A 20,183-nucleotide genomic window follows, 5' to 3' on the forward strand; every position below is an offset into this window, starting at 1 on the left:
TACATTATGGTTACATATCCCTAAATACTTCAGTGTGTATTTCCTTAGAATATACTCTTACATAAACACAGTACTTATAGACTTAAGTAAATCAACATTGATACAATACTGTTTTCTAATCTACCATCCATATTCTAATGCTTATTTATTGCTTAAGATCTTAAAGAGAGATACTCAAATAGGAAAGAAAAATGACTGGTAAATGCTCATGTGGGCCGTAAGGACTGTTCAGAGTTGTTTACTTTGCCTTAACTAGTAAAGCACATCTCATGTAATCATTTCTCAGAATTAAATATTATTTTAACCTAAGGGTTTCCAGCTCTATTTTTACATTGTTGCCTACTCTTTAATTTATAGCATTTCACTGATTCAGTTTATAGTTCCTTTTTTGAAGTTTTAATTTTTTTTAACATGTCCATTTGTCAAAATTAGCCATTTTTCCTGATTGCAAATGAGGCAAAACCAAACAAAGAATAAACAATTTTGTGACTTATATTAAATTTAACTTTACAGATTAAAGACATTTTGCATTAGGTCAAAATTCTGATCTTTTGGACAAAATTTGACCATTATTATGGGAAAATGTATATCAGGTATATATTAGAAAAATAAGACTTTTTCAGTGCAAAATGAATAAAAGAGACTACAAAACAAACAGGTTACACTAATCTCAAATAAGTGCAGAATTATACTTAATGCTAGGTTAAGAACTTTCCCCATTTCCTGTATTAAAATACCTGAGGGCACTAATATTCCATATCTTAGTGCCTATAGCACTGAGTCCATCAATAAAACTTGATTGTCTTCTGTATCGATGTAATTTTTTCTTGTGCATAAATCTTAATACTCTACCCAAGTCTGTAAACAGAAAACCAAGAATTTTTTATATTTTTCTTTAGAGTGCAGTGCACTAGGTAAGTATTCAATCGCACCAATTAAATGTTGTTTGCCGGAAAGAGAAATGGATACCTGTTGCAACATATTAATACAGAGAGACAAACCTGCTTATTGAGTCCTGAGTCCCCTACTTAGCTGGCTGCGTGGCCTTGAGTAAGTCATAACTTTGCTAAGTTTCAGTTTTCTCATCTGTAAAATGGGGTTAATGATAGTTATTGCCTCATAAAGGCAGTGTGAGATTGGTATAAAAGCTTTGCAAATAAAACAAGCCTTGTGAGATAGGTCTAGTTTGGCCAATATTTCCATTCTAAATTTCAGTACTCGGCACATTAACTTAATGTGCTTTTAGGTTAACTTTTATACCAATAGTTGCATATATCTCATCATTTACAAGTAGCTCAACTAAAAAAGTCTGAGTCACCCATAAATATGGCAAATTGAAATAAAGCCACCTCTGAAGCACCCAAAATCCCAAGCAGGGCCTCACCTGAGTTTGTCAGGATTTTAGAAGTAAATTATGTACCACCACAGGGTACAGGGATCTCAAACTGGCTGGTGTGAAAGTCATCAATTCTGTGACAGAAATGGAGTTCCAGTGCTCTAAATCACATACAAATAATTTGGGGATTTTTTTTTTTTAATGCAGACTCTAATTCAGTAGGTCTGGAGTGAATGCTCCAGAGATTCTGCATTTATAAAATATGTTTAGTGCAATGTTTTGATGCTTTCACTCTAAAAACCAATGATAAACATACTGAAACTGTTTATAAAAGTTCAAGGTGTATAGAAAAAAAGAGCCATATTCGCAAAATTATTTATTTACATTTTAAGCTCATGGTAAAATCTTTATAGGATAGAATGGCTAAGATGAAATATACAAAGTCGATATAAACACATAGGCATTAATCTTTATATGAAAAGAATCCTAGTGATGGCTATCGATGAACTTGGGTTTTTCTTTATAAAACCAATGTTCCCCTCAATCATGCTGTGATAATGTCTTCCGATAAGAATAGATTTAATGTATATCATTCAAAAAAGCTGAGAAACAAAAAGCTAACTTGGATTTATTATTAAACCACTATCCGTATGTCATAAAACCAAAACTGTTGTACAGGGCTGAGATGTTTGAATAGGTCCAAACATGATATAGTGAATAAGTTTTAAATAAGGAATGCTTTGGTTATTAGGTTTTGACTTAGTTTTGGCATAACTTGTATAATTTATATCATTCTAGTGAGTCATTAGGTAATCCGTTCAAAACAAGACTTGCTTAATACTATCACGAAGCACTTAGCCTTGCCTTGAGTGAGACTACCTTTAAGATGCTGACAATAGCAACACATTTCTCTTTTCCTTTACTCAGAAAAAAAGAAATCACAAAAATAAAAAATTCATTTTCACACGTTAAAGTCCACCATAAAGTCTTATTCATTCTTAAAAAAACAAAAGTTCCTCATCATAATACCTGCCCTGGGTATTGGTACATTATCGAAATACTAGACCTGTAAGAACTCCTCATAAACCTTGAAAGCCTATGACTGTGATCTACTTATGTTTAAGGTTAAATATATAAACAATGCATATGAAGCTTCTGGGAAGAATCCACATTTAAAATAGTTTTTAAAAATCTGGGTTTATTAAGTTTTAGAAAAATAAATACTGTGATTGGTTCTACCCCTCCTCTTCTACTTCTCTCCCTTCACAAATTTGAACTTAATAGCTCAGGCTTCTAAAAAGCAGAAGAAAGCAAAATAGAACAATGTAGGTTTTATTATCCACACTTTCCTTTTCTAAGGGTAACATTATTACAAAGGCAAACTTGATTCTCTTTCCTTGAAATGAAGATCCTATCTCCTAAGCCTAATTTAAATAACTGTTCTTAAAAAATCAAGAGAATTTAACAACCAGTACTTTTAATATATGAGGAGTTAAATGCCTATAAGATATATAAGGTGACTAAAAAGAGTTCTATTATAAAGTCTGAAAGCAAAATCTAAACATTTAATAGTTTACATTTAATCTCTTTAAAAGGCCTTTTAAAAGCTGTAAGCTATATTATAAACTGCCAGTTAAATTCCCACTCTAGTCTATAAAAATAATCTGCTGCACAAATATATAATTTAAGGTAACTATATATTTCTTGTATTGATCTTTTTTCCAATTTCATGAGTGCAGTGAAGCAAGAAGTAAGCACCGAGGTGTTAGTTAAATTAACTTTCATTTGAGCAGCATTTTGATTTTAGATAAAGGGATTCTAAATGTAGTCTAGAATTTTCCAGAAGTCGTATTTACATTCATTGTACAACTCTTTATATACACATACAGAGTTATAAGAAACAAATTAACCTATACTTTTCATAATGTAAAAAATAAAGATAAAAATACAACATATGTGATCATACAGTAAGCCATCTATTTGAGAAATATGCTTGGTGTTCAGTTCTGATGACAAAAACCTTGAATAACTTAAAGCATATCACATAAATACATCACAGATGCTTAGTTTATTTATGACCTTCACCTAGGCCTATCCACAGTTTTAAGTGTTAAAGTCAGTGCCATACAAGTAGTTGAGTTTACTAGTAATGTTTGCACTGGAGAAAAATGATTAGGGGAGGCGTGACAGCAGATATCAAATGTTTTGAAGTATAATTATAGGGAGGGATTAAAATTAATTATTTTCCAGGGGAAAATCAGGAATTTCTGATAATAGAGCTGTTCAAAAGTGGAAAAGTCTGCTTCTGAAGCGTGAACTCCCAGTCCCACAAATGACCTTGCCTTGTCAGGGCTCTTGTAGCAAGGACTCCTGTGTTGGCAGGTAGGACTAATAGTATATGGTTAGGCCCAAGGAACTCTAAAGTTCCTTAAATGCAAATTATTTTGTTGATACTGAGTTTCTGACGTGGCTTCTTAAGCAGTTTGCTTCATCTTTTGTTCCTGCCCATAAGGCAGTGTTTGATTTTGCTGTGATACCTCATAAATTTATGGGCTTGGCTTTCCTGGAATATATCAAAGTGAATTTTTCTGATCTAATAATTACTCTTCCACAAAAACAAATAGGTGGCTGTGATGAGCTCTGTTTGTGTCCCACACATAGTAAGCTCTTTACCAACCAACTCCTGGCTGAAGTAGGCTAGAAGCAGAGATTTTACCTGGGGAAAAAAGTTATTCAAAATGTTTACTGTTCTATAATGTTCTAGTCTTGACACTGAATGGAAAAATCCTATTTGGCACTCCTTTACCTCAGATGGCATGCAAATGCTTATCACAGTAAGAAATTCTTATGACCAGATTTGAGGTGCAGAGGAATAGGAAGCATGGAAATTTTGACCTATATTAAACAAACAAGCAAATACCTCTTCCATATGTTAGAAGAGGTTTTTAACTCTAAAATCAAGGCCTTTTTCCAGAAAATTAAATTCACTAAAAATTTAGAAATAAAAATCCCACTATGGTTCTAAATATATGACAAATAAATAAGGTCACATGGTTTATACATTTCAAATTCTTAAAGAGGCCCTACAGTATTTCAGGAAGACGTCTTAAAGTATTGTTCCCTGAGTTCTTGAGGCAACCCCAAATATAAGTTCATGAAATCCAAGACTTTAGAGAGAGAAAAACCCACATGGTTTACTTCTCTCTCTTCTAGGAGTAGCTGTTTACTCCAAAGCAGTTTGTTCAGTGCTTACCCTAGAGTTCAAATGCTTTAAGAATGTGGCTTTATCCATTTCTTAGAAGATAAGCTCCCAAATGAAACTTCTAAGAAGGAAAAAAAAAAGACTGTTTAAAGAAGGTAAAGTTTTAACATTAGTTAACAGTGCAGTTGAGTAAATGAGTTTTATATCTGTAATACATAAAGAGTGGTAATACTGTCATAGGTGTTAGAAGGTCGAGTTCTATGGACTCTGGCATTTCTGACCTCAGTGGTTATTAAGACCAGCTTCTCTTACCAAACAGAAAGTCTAACAATTAATTCAAAAAACCAGAACTATTAGAAACGGAATGACTTTTTCATATGTAAATGTATGAGAAGACGTACATTTGGTTATAAAATGAAGATCAAAACAGCCAGCTAATAATTTCTCAAATTTTAAATATCTGCAATTTACATATAAACTTATACATAATAGTAATTTTCAAAAACTCATTCAAAACTGGGGTTTTAAGATTCTTGAGTTGTTTTCATATCACCTTCTTGGTGGCTATTAGAATATTTTTAAAAATTCGAAGCTTTGGGAATAATTCAAACAGTGAAATATGTATTTGTTTGCAACTTCCATTATAGTCTATTTAGAAAAACTAATTACAATGAATGGTGATTTTAATTCTGTTGCTGGAAGTTTTACGTTAGGCTTAACTTTAAGCCATTAAAGTTAAAAAAAAAAAAAAAAACACAAAAAAACCCCACAAAAGCAACGGTTGAGAGAACATACTGAAATGCTCCATCCATTTCAGTAAAGTGCACAACTATGAGTGTTTATCCTTTGGCTTGGCTATGACCTTAAGGGAGGTGTAGAAGTCAATGGTGCTGGTGTCAGATTCCTGACTATATTACTGAGGCTGGCAATCTTCTCCTCTAGGAGGTAATTTTTCTTCTCTGCTGTTTTTTGTCGCTGTTCAGTTATTTCCAGAGCTTTCAACAACTGGGCATTTTCCACATACAAATCCTTCACCATCTCATCTGCTTTAGTATTCTTGCAGAGCTAGAAACAGAACCAGAAACATCTTGACTCCATTTCTGTCATTCTTTTAAATTTAAGGTCTGACATAGGACAGTTGTTTATAAAGGCAAATAGCTTCTATCAATTATATTCTTTCATTTTACAATACAGCTTTAACTTCAGACCTGGCACCAGGGATACAAGTATAGCAAATCCACTTATTCTAAGCTGTTTCTTTGCATAATATGTTTGTAGAAATCACTAATAAAAAGAACAAATTGATATTTGAGGGCTCAAAAATGAAGGTATTTTTCAACCTAATAAATTAGGTATTATTTCTTTATTCATTCTCTAAAAATATCAAAATACTTTTATAACTTAAATTTCTGAGGGTGTGAACTGTGTTTAACTGTTATTAACAATAGGTGCTTGAGTTTCCCATTCATAACCACATACAACCTACTGATTTTTATAATACATGAGCCAAATTTTAAAATAAAGAGATAAGATTTGGCAGTTACTTTTCCTTAACTCTTCCTCTTTGTATAAAACCTTGTCTAGAAGAGATAGTCTAATCTTTATGGTTAGAATATATAGTCTTGGTTAGGGTGGGAAAACTTGTCAGCAGGATTAGGATAATTTTATTATTGCTCCTGTTAGTTAATACCTTATAATCTCCTTTCCCTCATTATACCTTTAACTCCTCATTTTACACCCAGTTTCAGGCAGGGCATCTACAAGTATAAAGGTTTAAGGGAATAAAGAAAACTAAGGAGTGGCTAATTAATTTACGTAATAGCATTTCAAAGGGCAATGATAAAGACTATCACACTGAAGCCCAGAACCTAAGTGACTGGCAAGTTTAACATAATACTAACATACTTTCTATAGAACTGTTTTTATACAACCTTTCCTCCTTTCCAGCCATTAAAAAACACTTTGATGACTCTTATCTACTACAGAATGAAATTCAAACTCTGTAGCTTAGCACTAAGACCCTCTACTGTCTGCTCTTCCCCACCTCTCATTTCTTTTTCTTCTCCCAGGACAGGATGAACAGTTAATGCCAATGTTTGTAGATGACCACACCCCATGTTACCCATTTTCTTTATTTTTGAAACTGCTATCTGGCCAAATGCTTAGTACTGTGAACTACACTAGCAGCTGTAGTAAGTGAACTACACTCCATATAGGCAGGATTTTGTTTTGTTCATTGCTGTATTTCTAGTGCTTAGAACAGAACCTGGCATGTAGTAACTATGTGTTGAATAAATGATTAAAGGATTGAATCAATAAATGTAAATACAGGACTTTCTCATTCTCTCCATTCTGCGTATTAAGATATAGGGCTAAGGAAAGTTCCTGTCTACCTCTGCATTAAGACTTTCCCTTGGAATTATTCTTCTTGGATTTTATATATCTGAAAAAACAGGTTGGGCAATTTCCACCTTCCCACTCCCGCCACAGTTTGTCTCAATCTCAGATTCCAGAGAAGTTATAAAACTTTCCTAGAAAGTAGTCCTTCTTGTATGTCTCTTCAGTGGATGCACAAATAATTTCTAAGCACTGAGGCCACACCTGCCACCAGCAGGAAAAAAGGATCAGGCTACTTAGTGGTCCTGAATTCAAGAGTCCAGATTCTAATTCAAAACACAACTTTTTGGGGTCTAGCTATAGCCATAAGGTTGTTTTTGAGGCTGTCATAGCTGTTGCAAACAGGAAAGCTAAAGTTACACTTATTATCCCCCAATTTTTTACCAATATAAAATTTCTTTTTATTTAAATAGGAATATTTCCTCTCTGGGGAAAAAAAAATCTATAAAAATTCAATTTGAATTGAACCTCATTAAAAATGCTTTAGGTCCATGAGAGTCACTGCTAGCAAATATACATTTTTTTAAATTGTAGACAAACATATGACTCAAAAGTACTTTGGAAAAAAACAATGTAGAATACAGAATTCATATCTTTGAAGTGGTATGGGAAAGAGTGACTCCTAAATTCTTCTAAACATTTATAATAGAATTTGCTTTTATTAGACAACAAAAGTTAACAAGTTAATAGCAATAGAGGAATGTAAAACTGGAGTTAAAGTTGAATGTGAGGTGGGTGGGTAGAGATGACCTGGGAGGCTCACTTGTTCTTTGAGCTGATTCACTTTCTCCTGAAGAAGCCTTTTCACCAGTTTCAATTTTTGTTCAACTTCCATCATTCGTTCCTCCATGACAGTTACCAGGTGTTCCTGGTTTCCCTGAAGGAAAGAAAAAAAATTGTATTATCATTTGAAAATCATGCAACACAAAAGCACTAACAGTTAATTTTCCCCATAAAATGCCTAGAGAAAGGACAGCAAATGTTTGCCGTTGAACAGGAAGGGTGGATTTCTGATGAAATGGGAGCTCTGAACACTGCATGGGTTGCACATGTTAGAAAAGTAACCCTATTAGAGAATCAAAGACAAAAGAAGAATCTTACCTGTGTTACCATCTTCCCCTGAGATAAAGCAAAATTCTTAAAACCCATAATTTAAGATCTGTGTGTACTTATTATAGTAAAATAGGTTTCCAAAGTAAATTAAAAGATGGTTCTCAAACTTTCATCTGTGATTTGGGTCTTTGCAATACTGTGGGCCTCTCAACAACAAAATAATCAAAAACTGAGTTTATTCAGGATCACCTAACATTTCCAAGTAGCTTGCACTATGTGTCTGTTTTTCCTTTGAAATGGCTGATTACTGTGAGGGTGTTAGTGTTTCTAATAGCCTCTTCCTGCTAGTTATTCTGGTTATTGGTTTCCTAATTTGACCTGTCAATGTGAAGCACATATCTGAATTGGAGGATGGGTTTATCATTAGAACAGATTTAAAATTGAAAATCTCCCCATAAAAAACTAGACAAAACAATAGGGCAGAAAAAGGACCCTGGCTTCTCCTTCTCTCTTCATACAACAGCAGTGATGGATTAAGGAGTGTGTGGGTTTTGGAGCGCAGAGAGACCTGGAATAAGATTTAGAGTGCAACTGACGGCCCTTTCTCCCATTCCACCAAAATGTTCACGTAAAGAATTTCAGATTTTAAAAGGTTCTTCAAATGTTTAAGCAAGACTCAGGTATTAGTGGCTGATGGCATAACCTGTCCTTAAAAATATTCCCAAAAAGGTAGCCTTTAAAAAGCACAAAAAGAATGACCAAATGTGAGCGGAAAGCCAACATTTGTTTGGATATTAAATAATAGCATTTATTCAAGCATAAAAGAAACAAGCCATGAGACTAACTTGAAGAGAAAAATTGTAGTAGGCAAAAGACTAATGCAGAAATTTCAAGAAACCAAGTCTTAACAACATCTAAAATCCTATATTTTAAAAGTTATAATGGCTTTTTAAAGTTCAAACATAAATGGAAAATGCCAGATTTCCACTTGCCTTAAAAGAAAAAAAAAAAAAGCTAAACAAACCAAAAAAAACCCAGATAATTAATTTAAAGAACACGGGGCATAGCAAAAGAGTGGGGAAAGAGGAAAAACAAAAGCAGTCATATATTTAAAATTTATTTTATTTCATGAAAAATTTCCTTTTTCCTGTCAAAAAAGTATTATACATCTTATATAAAACAGTATAAATAACCCTGATTTTCTTCAAATTTCACATATAAAAGTAGTACCTTTTGTTAAAAATAGTTACAACATATGGAATGAGAAAATATATAGAATACATCCTTTCAAGAATCTCAAGTCCACACTCTTTAAATCGTATAAATAATTACGTGTAACAAGCTGAAATTTGTGAATTTGATTCACAAAATCTGTCATTTCTACATAAATAGGAAACATAATACTGCAAAGGCTTAACAACAACAATAATAATAATAATGAACTTAAAAGAGCACTTGATTCCAAAACATTTCTCAGCTTATGTCTCTGTTTGTGTGGTGTGTGTGGGTGTGTGCATTTGAGTATCTGCCATGGTAAGAAATGCCATCAATAACAGCCCAGTGTTCACAGGTGCCCAATCCTTCTGTAGGAATCTGCATGCACTGCTCGCTGCTCCGGTAGCAAGGCCTAGAGAAAGAAGGCAAGTGGTACACTTCACCCTGATGTCAAGATTATGTTTTTTGGGGGAGTCTAAATTCACACATTTATAATGCAAACAATTTTTAAAAGCAAACATCAATACTACATATGCAAGCGAAGCAACACAAGGCAGAAGAAATCACATCACTCCACACACAGAGACAACGTGCAGATTCTAATAGCATTCTGTATTCTTAAAATTAGTGTCAGCTTAGTTACCAGAAACAGGAGAGCCTGCCATGGCATTCTAGTGAGAGCAATAAGCAGTTCACCTTGCCATCTGGAGGAATTCTTTCTTTCTTTTTTTTTTTTTTAAGTACAAAAGTCTTAACAAATTTTGTCTGTCTAATCCTCAAATAATTGAAGTAAAAGGATTAAAGATTGGTGGGTGGGTTGGGAAGAGCATGTTTTGAAAATAGTGTATATGAGAGAGCAATGAGTAGGATCTCAGTCTAATCATTTGGTTTAAAATGTCCATTAAAAACAGGTCAAGTTTTATAATTCATTTCTATAATGAAGAGTTGAAGCATCTGTCCAACACCCACCATCACAATTTTAATTCTGGAATTAAATTTTAGTATTTGAAAATTGAATGTAGGAAGCTTCCAAAAACATGGATTTTAAGCCTTTGTTAGAAGTAATAGATGACAGAAGTACATCATGCAAAAGCATAGATATATACTAGTAGGAGAAGAAAACCAAGTTGCTCCAATGTATAATTATGGTGCTAATGTGACTTTGCAAAGCCACGGTGAGGGGATTACAGAAAGAGAGGTGGGAAATTCCTTGTCAAACGTCAACTGAAAAGCAAGGTGTTTGAAAACAGAAGAAGAGCATCCAAAGTAGAACAAACTAATTTAGAAGTCTACAAACTAAGGAGTATTTTTAATTTTATTCCTAATTCTGAATAAATGGGCAAGACCAAAGAGTCAAGAGTCTTCTGAAAGAGGAGAATCATGAATGAAGCGCTAAAGAGAAATAACTATTTGAAAACCTAGGTAATATAAGATTGTGTCTAGTAGTGAGCTGGGATAATGCTAATTCAAAGGGAAGGGGAAGAAGATCTTTATTTTCTTAAAAATAGAGTTTTTCAAACTAGAGCATTAAAAAAATAAGTGAACTATGTCAACTAAAAAAGTCACTAATGACACATTCTACTTTATTAGCTGAGAGAAGTCCCCATTTGTGAATTCCATGGAACTCAGCAGGCTATACTCCTCTGGTACGAGAAAACCCAGGATGCTTTGTTAGTAATACATATCCTAGAGTTGCACTTGACTTCTGTAATATCTTTGGCATTAGACAAGAATGTTAGGTCAATTGTGCAATATGCTCAAGTGATCCTGAGACTTCATCATCGATTACAAATGTGCAAAGGAGACCCAGAACACTTAATTACCTAGCTTAGAAGCCGAGAGCTCAAAAGCAGCACTGCAAAAACCAAAACCAAAACAGCACTGCAGTTCTGTGGATTTGTAATTCAGGTAAGGTGTAACTGTCTGACAAAAGATTTAGGTTCTTCATCCCCACGTGTGAACTGGTATAACTTTCAAATACGCAGGTAAAATTAAATTAGGTGATCTGAGTTTACTATTAGAAAAAGATCCTCATACCTGTGGTGTGTTGATTTCAGAAGTCCTGTTTTCAAGTTCCTCCTGCAGGCACAGGTTTATCCTTTCTGGCTGTAGCAGCTGGTATTGAAGCTGCAGAAATTGCTCCCTGGGAACCATTGGACAGGCTTGCTGCTGGAGCAGCTGCAGATCCCAAGCATGAGGGGATGGGCTAAGCATCACAGTGGACCTCAGGTGCTGCATCTAGAGGATAAGGGCAAAGCCCTGGTCAGCTGCAGTGCCTTCAATCAGAGATTTGCCCTTGAAAGTGGCAAGCAGAGAGTAATGAAGTCTAGGAATTCATTAATGGCCTCTCAGACTCACTGGTAACTTGAAAACAGGCAGCACATGATCCTGAGTAAGAATAAAGAATCATTTTGCTTAGGAGATAATACATTTAGTGAATAAGCAGGCCTTAAAAGTTTTAGACTTAAACTGTACTTCCTCATTCTTAAGTGACTATAAGACATGAGATACATGATGTACCTATGTCTGAATTCTCCTTTTCTCTTCTTACGCTAGAACATTTAATTATCCCTCTTTTTAAAAAAAAAAAAACAAAACACAGGGTTGGAATAGGCAAAGGGGAGAAAGAGGTTATGCTTTAGAGTTTTGCCACTTACCATTCATAAAGATTCTTAAAAGCAAATGTTCAATGACTACATTTTTTCCAAGTTAGCAATTTGTTTTGAAGACTCTCATCTTGCATCTCAAATTATTTTAACCTATCTTAGTTTATCAGACAGGCAATTCTGGGGCATAACGTGATACCCCAGAACATCTGGGAATTGAAGTACATGGAATGAAAGTACTTATTCAAGACAATGAGGAGATGGTATGTGTATCGCATGCCAATCAAAGTTGGGGCGAGGGAAAGGAGAAGGCACTGCATTTGGCTAGTGAAGCATGCCACTTCACATCTGTCAACACATTCAGCAGACACAGAGCTCACTGGAAGACATGCAACAAATATGACCAAGTACTAAACTCAAGAAGAAGCACCCCCAGGCATGTGAGAAGGGAAAAAGGCCCTCTAAGACACATCTATAATTAAATGTTATCATGAAACTTCAGAGCCACTATCCATTTCCTCAAATCTAAATTTCTGAGGTGGGGTGTTACCCATTTTGAAATATTTCTAGTTATAGATTTAGAAAACCCACCACTTTATTTTTAAGAATAAAGAATATGGAGAATTATGATCCCCTGATTTTATATCAGTGGGATGATTTTCTTCACACACGTCTTTAAATACTAAGGAAAATCCTGATGTAAATGTAAACAGATATATTCCAAAATTAAAGCAAAATGAAAATGAATATTGGCTCTTACCTTAAGTATTTATTAACTGTCATAGTAGTAGAAATGATTACATGAACAAGGAGTTTAATGAGATGTCTCCATGCCATGAAATTCATTGAAAGAATGTTCTACCTTCACACACTATCTCAGGCAGAGAACTGCACCCTTCTCTGCTAGTTCCAACCACAGAGTTCTAGGTACAGGTTAGCCACAGATAAAACAAAAACAAAAGAGAATTAAGGAGTTATAAAAAGAGGAAGAAAATATGAGTTATAAAGAGAAAGAACAGTACAAATTGGGTATATTATATACCTGACCACATGTGCTCTAGTCAGTAGGAACTTATAAAGAACGAACATTTACATTTCTCTGTATATAAATTTTACAGATATTAAAATGTCTCACAGCTCTAATTCTGCAGCCACTTCCTCATCTATTGCAATTTGGTTGGTTTTCGAGCTTGCTACCTTTACCTCCACCCATCCCAATATAATAATTCAAAAGATTTCAAGTCCACTATGGAATGGACCTGATGTTAAATACCTTGCCATGTGGAGATGCAGAATATAAACTATAAAACATTTTTGTTGTTCAAGTGTCTGAACTGTTGGCTAAGAGGTACACAACAGACTTTAAGAATTGCTAATAGTCTATAACACTGTTTTTGAGTGATCAAAATGAATCACTTATAGAACCCTGCTTCATATAGTTGAAAAAAACCCTGGAGTGGGAGGCAGATTCTTCCATTTTCTTGTCTAGTGATTTGGGATCTTTAATTACCCTGGGGTAGGGCTATGTATTATGTTACATCAGTGACTTTCAAACTGGCATATAGGGATGAGGAGATACCCCTTCACCCAAGGGGGTGCACACATCAGATTGAATCACCTAGAAAGCTTTCCCTAAATTCCTTGATCCCAAAGATTCTGATGTAGGAACATCTCCCTGCCTGCCTACTGCCTCTCTCCCAAACCCGATGAGAATCCATGCCAGAGTGAGAGGCATGTACCTATCCCTCAGGTCCGGTGGGCATAAAAAATGGTGTGAAAACCACTGTTCATCCTCAAATTTGGCCTAATCTATAGATATCATAACATAAATAAAAATCCAATTTACAGGGCTGGTGGGAAGGTGGAATGGAGCGTTATTGGTGAATGGTTAGAGTTCCTGTTTGGGGTGATGAAAAAGTTTTGGAAGTAGTGGTGATGGTTGTAGAACATTGTGAAAGTAATTAATGCCACTGAATGCCACTTAACAAAATCTGTCATTTTAACCATTTATATCTATCTATATATATATACTTAGCACAATTTAAAAAATAATGTAATATACCCAAACCACTGAATTAGACACTTTAAATGGATGAATTGCGTAGTGTGTGAATTACATTTAATAAAGCTGCTGAAGAATCGAATTTATATGTCTGTACAGAATTCATAGCTCAGTCTTATTTCTAATGAAACTTTAATTAGAACAGTGTATGAGATGTTCTTTTCCGTGTTCCAATTAAAAATTCATGCTTTTTCTTTTTCCAGCTCCAGTGCAAAGAACACTCAATTTCCCTCATCCATTAGCAAATATTTACTACTAGATCAGGGAGAAGAGTAATGAGGGGAAATTGCTTATGATGATTAATAATCATGTAAAGTAGGACTGGGAGAGAAGGGGGCTTCTGAGGCCAGAGAGAACGGTGGGAGAAGAACTGGCCTGTTGGCAGAGCATTTGGAGAGAATCTGACAGTGATTAAGTATACCCTATTACTTTTCAATCAGGTACCAGACATGTCACGCTTAGCTTCAGATATCTTATTCATTAGAGTATATAATTATTTCATCAGAAAAGCATATCTACATCTAAACACAGCCCCGCAGCCCACGGTTTTAAACATGTTTATTATACGCTGTCAGAGGAATAAAAAATGGTTTGGATTTCACTCTTTATAGTTTCACTAATCTCCCTATTAGTGGGTAAATCAGAGTACATAAAATTGACAGAAACCTTAGCGGTCATTTAAATATCAATGTGATATGTTTGCCCATATTTCATATCTAAAAACCGAGCATCTATTGAAACTTACCTTTGCATGTATCCAGCTTCATGAAAGAAAATATTTACATATCTCTCTTCCTTCCTATAATTCTGGCTTTAAAATATTTGTATACATAATACTTTTTAAGAGCACGAAGACATTTTCTACCCAGGCCTCTATACCTTATATAAATTTTACAGGTCATTAAATGTTGGATTAATTAATATTTTCATTACCCAAAGCAAAGTATCTCAATGAAATTTTTACTTATTAAGGAGGACTTTACATAAGTTGTTTTACATCCTATAATTGTGCTTGGTATTCAGAAAGCAATCTATTAGACTGGAAACTCAATGTCCAAGCTGACAGGTTTTACAAATCCACTTTTATATTTATCAGATGTACCTCTCTCAAGGCAGTGCTGAGTTACAAATATAGTAATGAACAACAGCAACACTTGAAAATTAAACCTCTAAATGCTAATGCTCTTAAATTCCCTGCATGCATTTCCCAACTGAACAGGCTGTTACAGAGCAATCACATCTATAAAACAGTACACTGTGGGAGGTACCAGGAAACTGTTAAAACCACAGCAATGGCGAGAGAGCTCTGAGCCTCTTGGTCGGTACTGAACAGAGTCCCTGCCACTTGAATTTGTTGAGGTACAGGTCCTTGCATTTTAGGATAGTCAACATTATTCCTTCCTCTGTGAAGCAGTATATATTCCTATGGCTGTGTAATTAGCAAAAATATCTATCAAACTTGGTAAGACAGACCAAAGAATCCAGCTTGGCAATGTACTTAGATTTTCACTGTTTTCATAATAGGAATTTAATGCTATGCTAGTCTCTCTCAACAAATGGCTCATTCCTGGATTAAAATATTCTTCATAGCTAAGGCCATTTGCTTAAAAACTTACCTCCATTAGCTGCTCATCCAGTTTTACTTGTTTCTTTTTCAGGCCTTCATTTTCCAAATGAATTGTTTCTAATTCTCGTTCAAGGGAATTCATCTGACTAACCTGTTAAAAAACAAAAAACTCACTTAAAACAAAAACAAAACACTTGAGTTGCTCTACTTTATTTTGACGAATTTACGCTAGTCACAAATCTCAACTCTTGGAAGAAAACTCGGTTCATTCATCGCGGGAAAACAACAAACAATATAATTCAGTGCACTGACTATATTTAGGTAGTCTAGCTTTAATCACCACTCCTCACATAGAACAGATTCCTAAGGCAGGTAGCTTTCAAACTTCAATGCCACTCACTGTAAGAAGCACATTTTCTCTTGCAACCCAGTACAAACACCCACACCCACGTGTGTGTGTATAAATATATATATGCATAATCAGTTATAAGTATATATCACTAAGAGAAAACTTTCATGAAATTATCCTTACCATGAGCCATGCACTCTGATATTTGCTAGTATAGTTTAATAATTTAAAATGATGGTATTTAACTAGATTGATTTCATGATCCTCTACTATGGATCTGCAGTAGGGAAAAACTTGTCTTAAGGCAAAGTTTAGAGGTTTAAAACTGAGAATACATAGAACCTGATTTAGCTCCTTTCTCAATTTTAAAGAAGAAATTTGAAGATTTTATGAGTATCCTTTTTTGGAATTCTCTTTATTACAGACTCTTAGGAGAATCTAATGAGCTAGAGGACACTGGGATTCAGCATATTGCTAAGTAGAAAACATATGATACTATTCTAGAGTGCTGATTTTTGTTTCCATCAAAAAGAACTGAGGAGGGTGGCAAGAATTGTTAAATGGAATTAAGTGTAATCTTTCTAAGTACATTTAAATTCACTGTTATTTTAAAACCTATCATTAGACTTTTCCTTTGGTGAGCAGCTAGATGAAACCCAATGTCTTTCTGAAACGTTTCCTTGAATGTACCTAAACTTAAATGACATTTCAGCTTTAGAGCCCAATCAGTCTCTTTACTGCCAATGGTCATAACTTTCACAAAGTTAAAAAAATTTTTTGGAAATATTTATAACAAAAGGAAATGACCGTTCATCATCCTTTCCAGATTTTTAAACAAACCATAATTTTCAGAAGAGGAAGGTAGTACGGGCATGCCTTGTTTTATTGCACTTCGCTTTTATTGAGCTTCACAGATACGGAGTTTTTTTTACAAATTGATGCTCTGTGGTAACCCTGTGTCGAGCAAGTCTGTTGCTGCCATCTTTCCAATAGCATTTGCTCACTTTGTGTCTCTGTGTCACATTTTCATAATTCTCACAATATTTCAAACTTTTTAATTATTAATTTGTTACGGTGATCTGTGATTAGTGATCTTCAATGTTACTACTACAACTTGCTGAAGATGATAGCTATTAGCATTTTTTAGCAATAAATATTTTAAAATTAAAATAGGTACACTGTTTTTTTAGACATAATGCTATTGCACACTTAATAGACTACAGTATAGTGGAAACAATTCTATAGGCACTGGGAAACCAAAAACTTCGTGTGACTCACTTTATTGTGGTGGTCTGGAACTGAACCCAGAATATCTCCAAGGTGTGCCTGTAGTGAAAACTCTGAGTTTAGTTTAGAAAAATAAAGGAAAACAGGTAACAACAAGAACTCCCACAGTAACACTGGCCTAGAACTCTAACTTCATGGAAGCAAGAATAGAAAACAAACTGAGTCATGCTACAGAGGTTTAACCACGTAGTAGCCAGCCTCCAAGAGGGTGCCCAGTGATCCCTATCTTCTGGTATTCAAACCCTTGCCTCGTCCCCTCCCCACTACACCAGGATTAGTCTGTGTGACCAATAGAATACAGCAGAAATGATGGTGTGTGACTTCTGGGATTAGCAAATAAAACATACTACAGCTTCCATCGTGGTCTCTTGGGACCTCTCTCTCTCGTATCATTCATTGCCACATCCTGAGAAAAGGCCCAGGTGGTGAGGAGCTGAGCCTCTGGCAATCAGCTAGCAAAGAACAGAAGCCTCCTCCTAACAGTTATATGAATAACTTTGGAACGGATTCTCTAGTACCAGTGAAGCCATCAGATAAATGCAGTCTCAGCTGATATCTGGACTGCAGTCTCAGGAAAGACCCTAAGCCAAAACCACTCAGTTAAGTTGCTTCCAAATCCCTGACCCACAGAAACTGAGACAATAAATGTTTGTTGTTTTAATTTATTACACAGCAATAGTTAACTAATACAGACCATATTAAGATGTTCCTAATATTCAGGCTATATATGTTTTACTAACTTATAGAAGCTTATGATACTAATGAAGATAATTAACCATCTTCTTTATAAAAACTTAAAGTGCTCCTTTTTAGCGGTCACTCAATCAAAAAGAACTATGATACTGTTTTGACAAGATTACAAAAGCATAGATATAAGGAAGAACCAAAATATGCCATTGTAATCATTTCCTGGAAGCATGCAGGGGAAGAAACATACACTTAGGGATGCATCACAGTCAGAACATAGCCACTTGGTATTAACTCTCAAAAACTCACCTTCCTATTAGTAGGAGATCGTTCCTTTTGAAACTGTTCACACTCTCTCTTTAAGCTCAACTTTTCCTGCTCTGTGGGCTTCACAGTACCTGATGAGTTTAGATGTTTTTGGAGCTTAGGAGGAAGAAGGTTGGATTCCAGTTGACGGACCTAACAAGAACCAGTATAAGAGGAAGAAATGCTAATATAACCACCCAGCCAGGAAAAACAGAAAGCGAACATAAGGAAAATTTGTATTCAGTGCTTGGGTTTTGTTCTATTAAGAAAACTTTTTCCAGTCAAGTCTGCCAATTCTTGAAGCTTACTTTTTTCGATTTCAAAGGATCCTTTCTAGGTAAATCTATTTTTAGTCTGATGCAACACTGAGGATCAGAGAAGGACAAAGGGACTTCTGGCTCAGCCAAACAACTGGGAGTCAATAGTGTGATGTGGCTGCCAAAAAAACATAGTCTGTAGGCACCTTTGCTCTGACATGAGCATAACTTTTAGGAGTGAAGGGGGTGACAGTCCCATTGACTTTGTATTGGACTGTTCACACCTGAAACAATGCATTTACATCAACTAAGTTCCACGAGGACAGTGACCATGTTTAGTCTGTTCAACACTGCAACTTCAGTGATAGCAGAGTTTCTGGCACATGGTAGGTGTTCTAAATGAATATCTGTGACTCCTAAGAGAGTTCCTCCTCAAAAGAGATATTTAAGCATAGGTTAAACATAGTTGGTCAACTACTTAGCAGAGGTAAAGAATTTAAACATCAGCTTAGTGATGAAAAAGATGATATTTAAAGACCATTCTAGCCTTGAAATGCTGAGTCTTTAAAAAGGGGCACCTTTTCTCTTACAAGAAGTTAGACCAACAAGAATTGAGTTTAGTTTTGCCATTTTTGTACTACCAGTCTTGGCGGCTAGCCTATTTGCATGAGGAATATGTGGTTAACATAATTTCCATTCATAAAATCACAGATTTTAATATAGAACTGCTTATACAAAATGAAAAATATTATATAAACATAGCATGATAAAATTATATTGCAAGTAAATGATAAATTATACATTCTTAAAATAAGTCTGCCACACCAGAATACTCAAATCCATACCCTAGAATCACTGCAGTTGTATCAAACATTCATTTACAAACATATGCCACCATGTACAACTTTTCAAGTTACCTTCTCCCGGGAGTGTATGAGTTCCGCTTTGGTGTTCTGTACCACAGTTTGGAGTCTCTCATTCTCTTGCCAAAGCAGCTGTTGTTCCTCATTCATCAGGTGATCCAGCTTGTCCCAGGACAGCCTTTGCTGTTGGTTATGGAATCCTGATGGATGGGTGCCTATTTCTGGGGCCCAGTTCTTTAGAGAGAATTGTAGAGTTAAGCCTTAAAAACAAGCTGATTTCTTTTTTGAGCATCTTCTAATGAGAGTGAGCACATGTATATCCAGACATAAGTAAAACAATATTCTTGAGTGTTGATTTTTAAAAAATGGTTTGGAAACTCTCTGTTTAAAATGGTCTTTGGCAAATAGTCCCGTCACATCTAATAGCTTAGATGATTGTAGGGCAAGTCCCAGTTCCATATAGGACCCAAGCGCATAGAGATTGGGGACCCTAAAAATTACCTCATTCTTATGAAGTTATGCTTTGAACCCAAATAACTATTCTTTTGGTTAACAGAGAACACAGAGAACTCTGAAATGCACTGCTAACCTGAAAGATTTCACATGCTAAACTCTACTTTCATTTTCACACATGCAATCATATCCTTTTTTAGAATCCAAAGCACATATCATCCATATAATTGAGGCCTGAACTCAGGAATATGCTTTAAGCTACCACGGTGATTTTTTTGGATCCTGAAAAATGCTTTAAAAAAAATTTTTTTTAAGGTAAAAAAAGGGTTGTTTCATGTTTTGGCTTTTAAGCGAAAACATGAAAAGGAAAGAGAAAAAAGGTACAATCTCACTTTGAAAAAATTTTCAGCCCAGAAGTAATTTTTTAAAAATGGAAGCAACTATTATGTTTTTTTAAAAAAAACACAGTTTAAAAAAAAGTATCACCAAGAGATAAAGTAGCTGAATTTAGTGCCTACTTTTATGGTAGGACAAAGTCTTAAC

General features: G+C 34.9%; 1 protein-coding gene across 13 annotated transcripts in view; it reads right to left on the bottom strand.

Moving 5' to 3' along the window:
- Positions 1 to 937: 937 nt before the first annotated feature.
- The window catches only part of NIN (ninein), a 105,930-nt gene continuing 86,684 nt past the window's right edge, over positions 938 to 20,183 (bottom strand). For 2 of the 13 annotated variants that reach the window (XM_028495850.2, XM_028495849.2), the window contains 8 exons: positions 19,242 to 19,421; positions 18,071 to 18,220; positions 17,066 to 17,113; positions 15,488 to 15,589; positions 11,241 to 11,441; positions 7,699 to 7,812; positions 5,401 to 5,603; positions 938 to 4,659 (listed from right to left, as the gene is read on the bottom strand). In XM_028495850.2, coding sequence (XP_028351651.1) covers positions 4,632 to 4,659; positions 5,401 to 5,603; positions 7,699 to 7,812; positions 11,241 to 11,441; positions 15,488 to 15,589; positions 17,066 to 17,113; positions 18,071 to 18,220; positions 19,242 to 19,421 — 1,026 coding nt within the window. In that variant the 3' untranslated portion in view covers positions 938 to 4,631. The other 11 variants (XM_028495853.2, XM_055088418.1, XM_055088421.1 and 8 more) reach the window with 8 other exon arrangements.

This window comes from Physeter macrocephalus, chromosome 11, assembly GCF_002837175.3.
Source record: "Physeter macrocephalus isolate SW-GA chromosome 11, ASM283717v5, whole genome shotgun sequence".
Classification (NCBI taxonomy): domain Eukaryota; kingdom Metazoa; phylum Chordata; class Mammalia; order Artiodactyla; family Physeteridae; genus Physeter; species Physeter macrocephalus.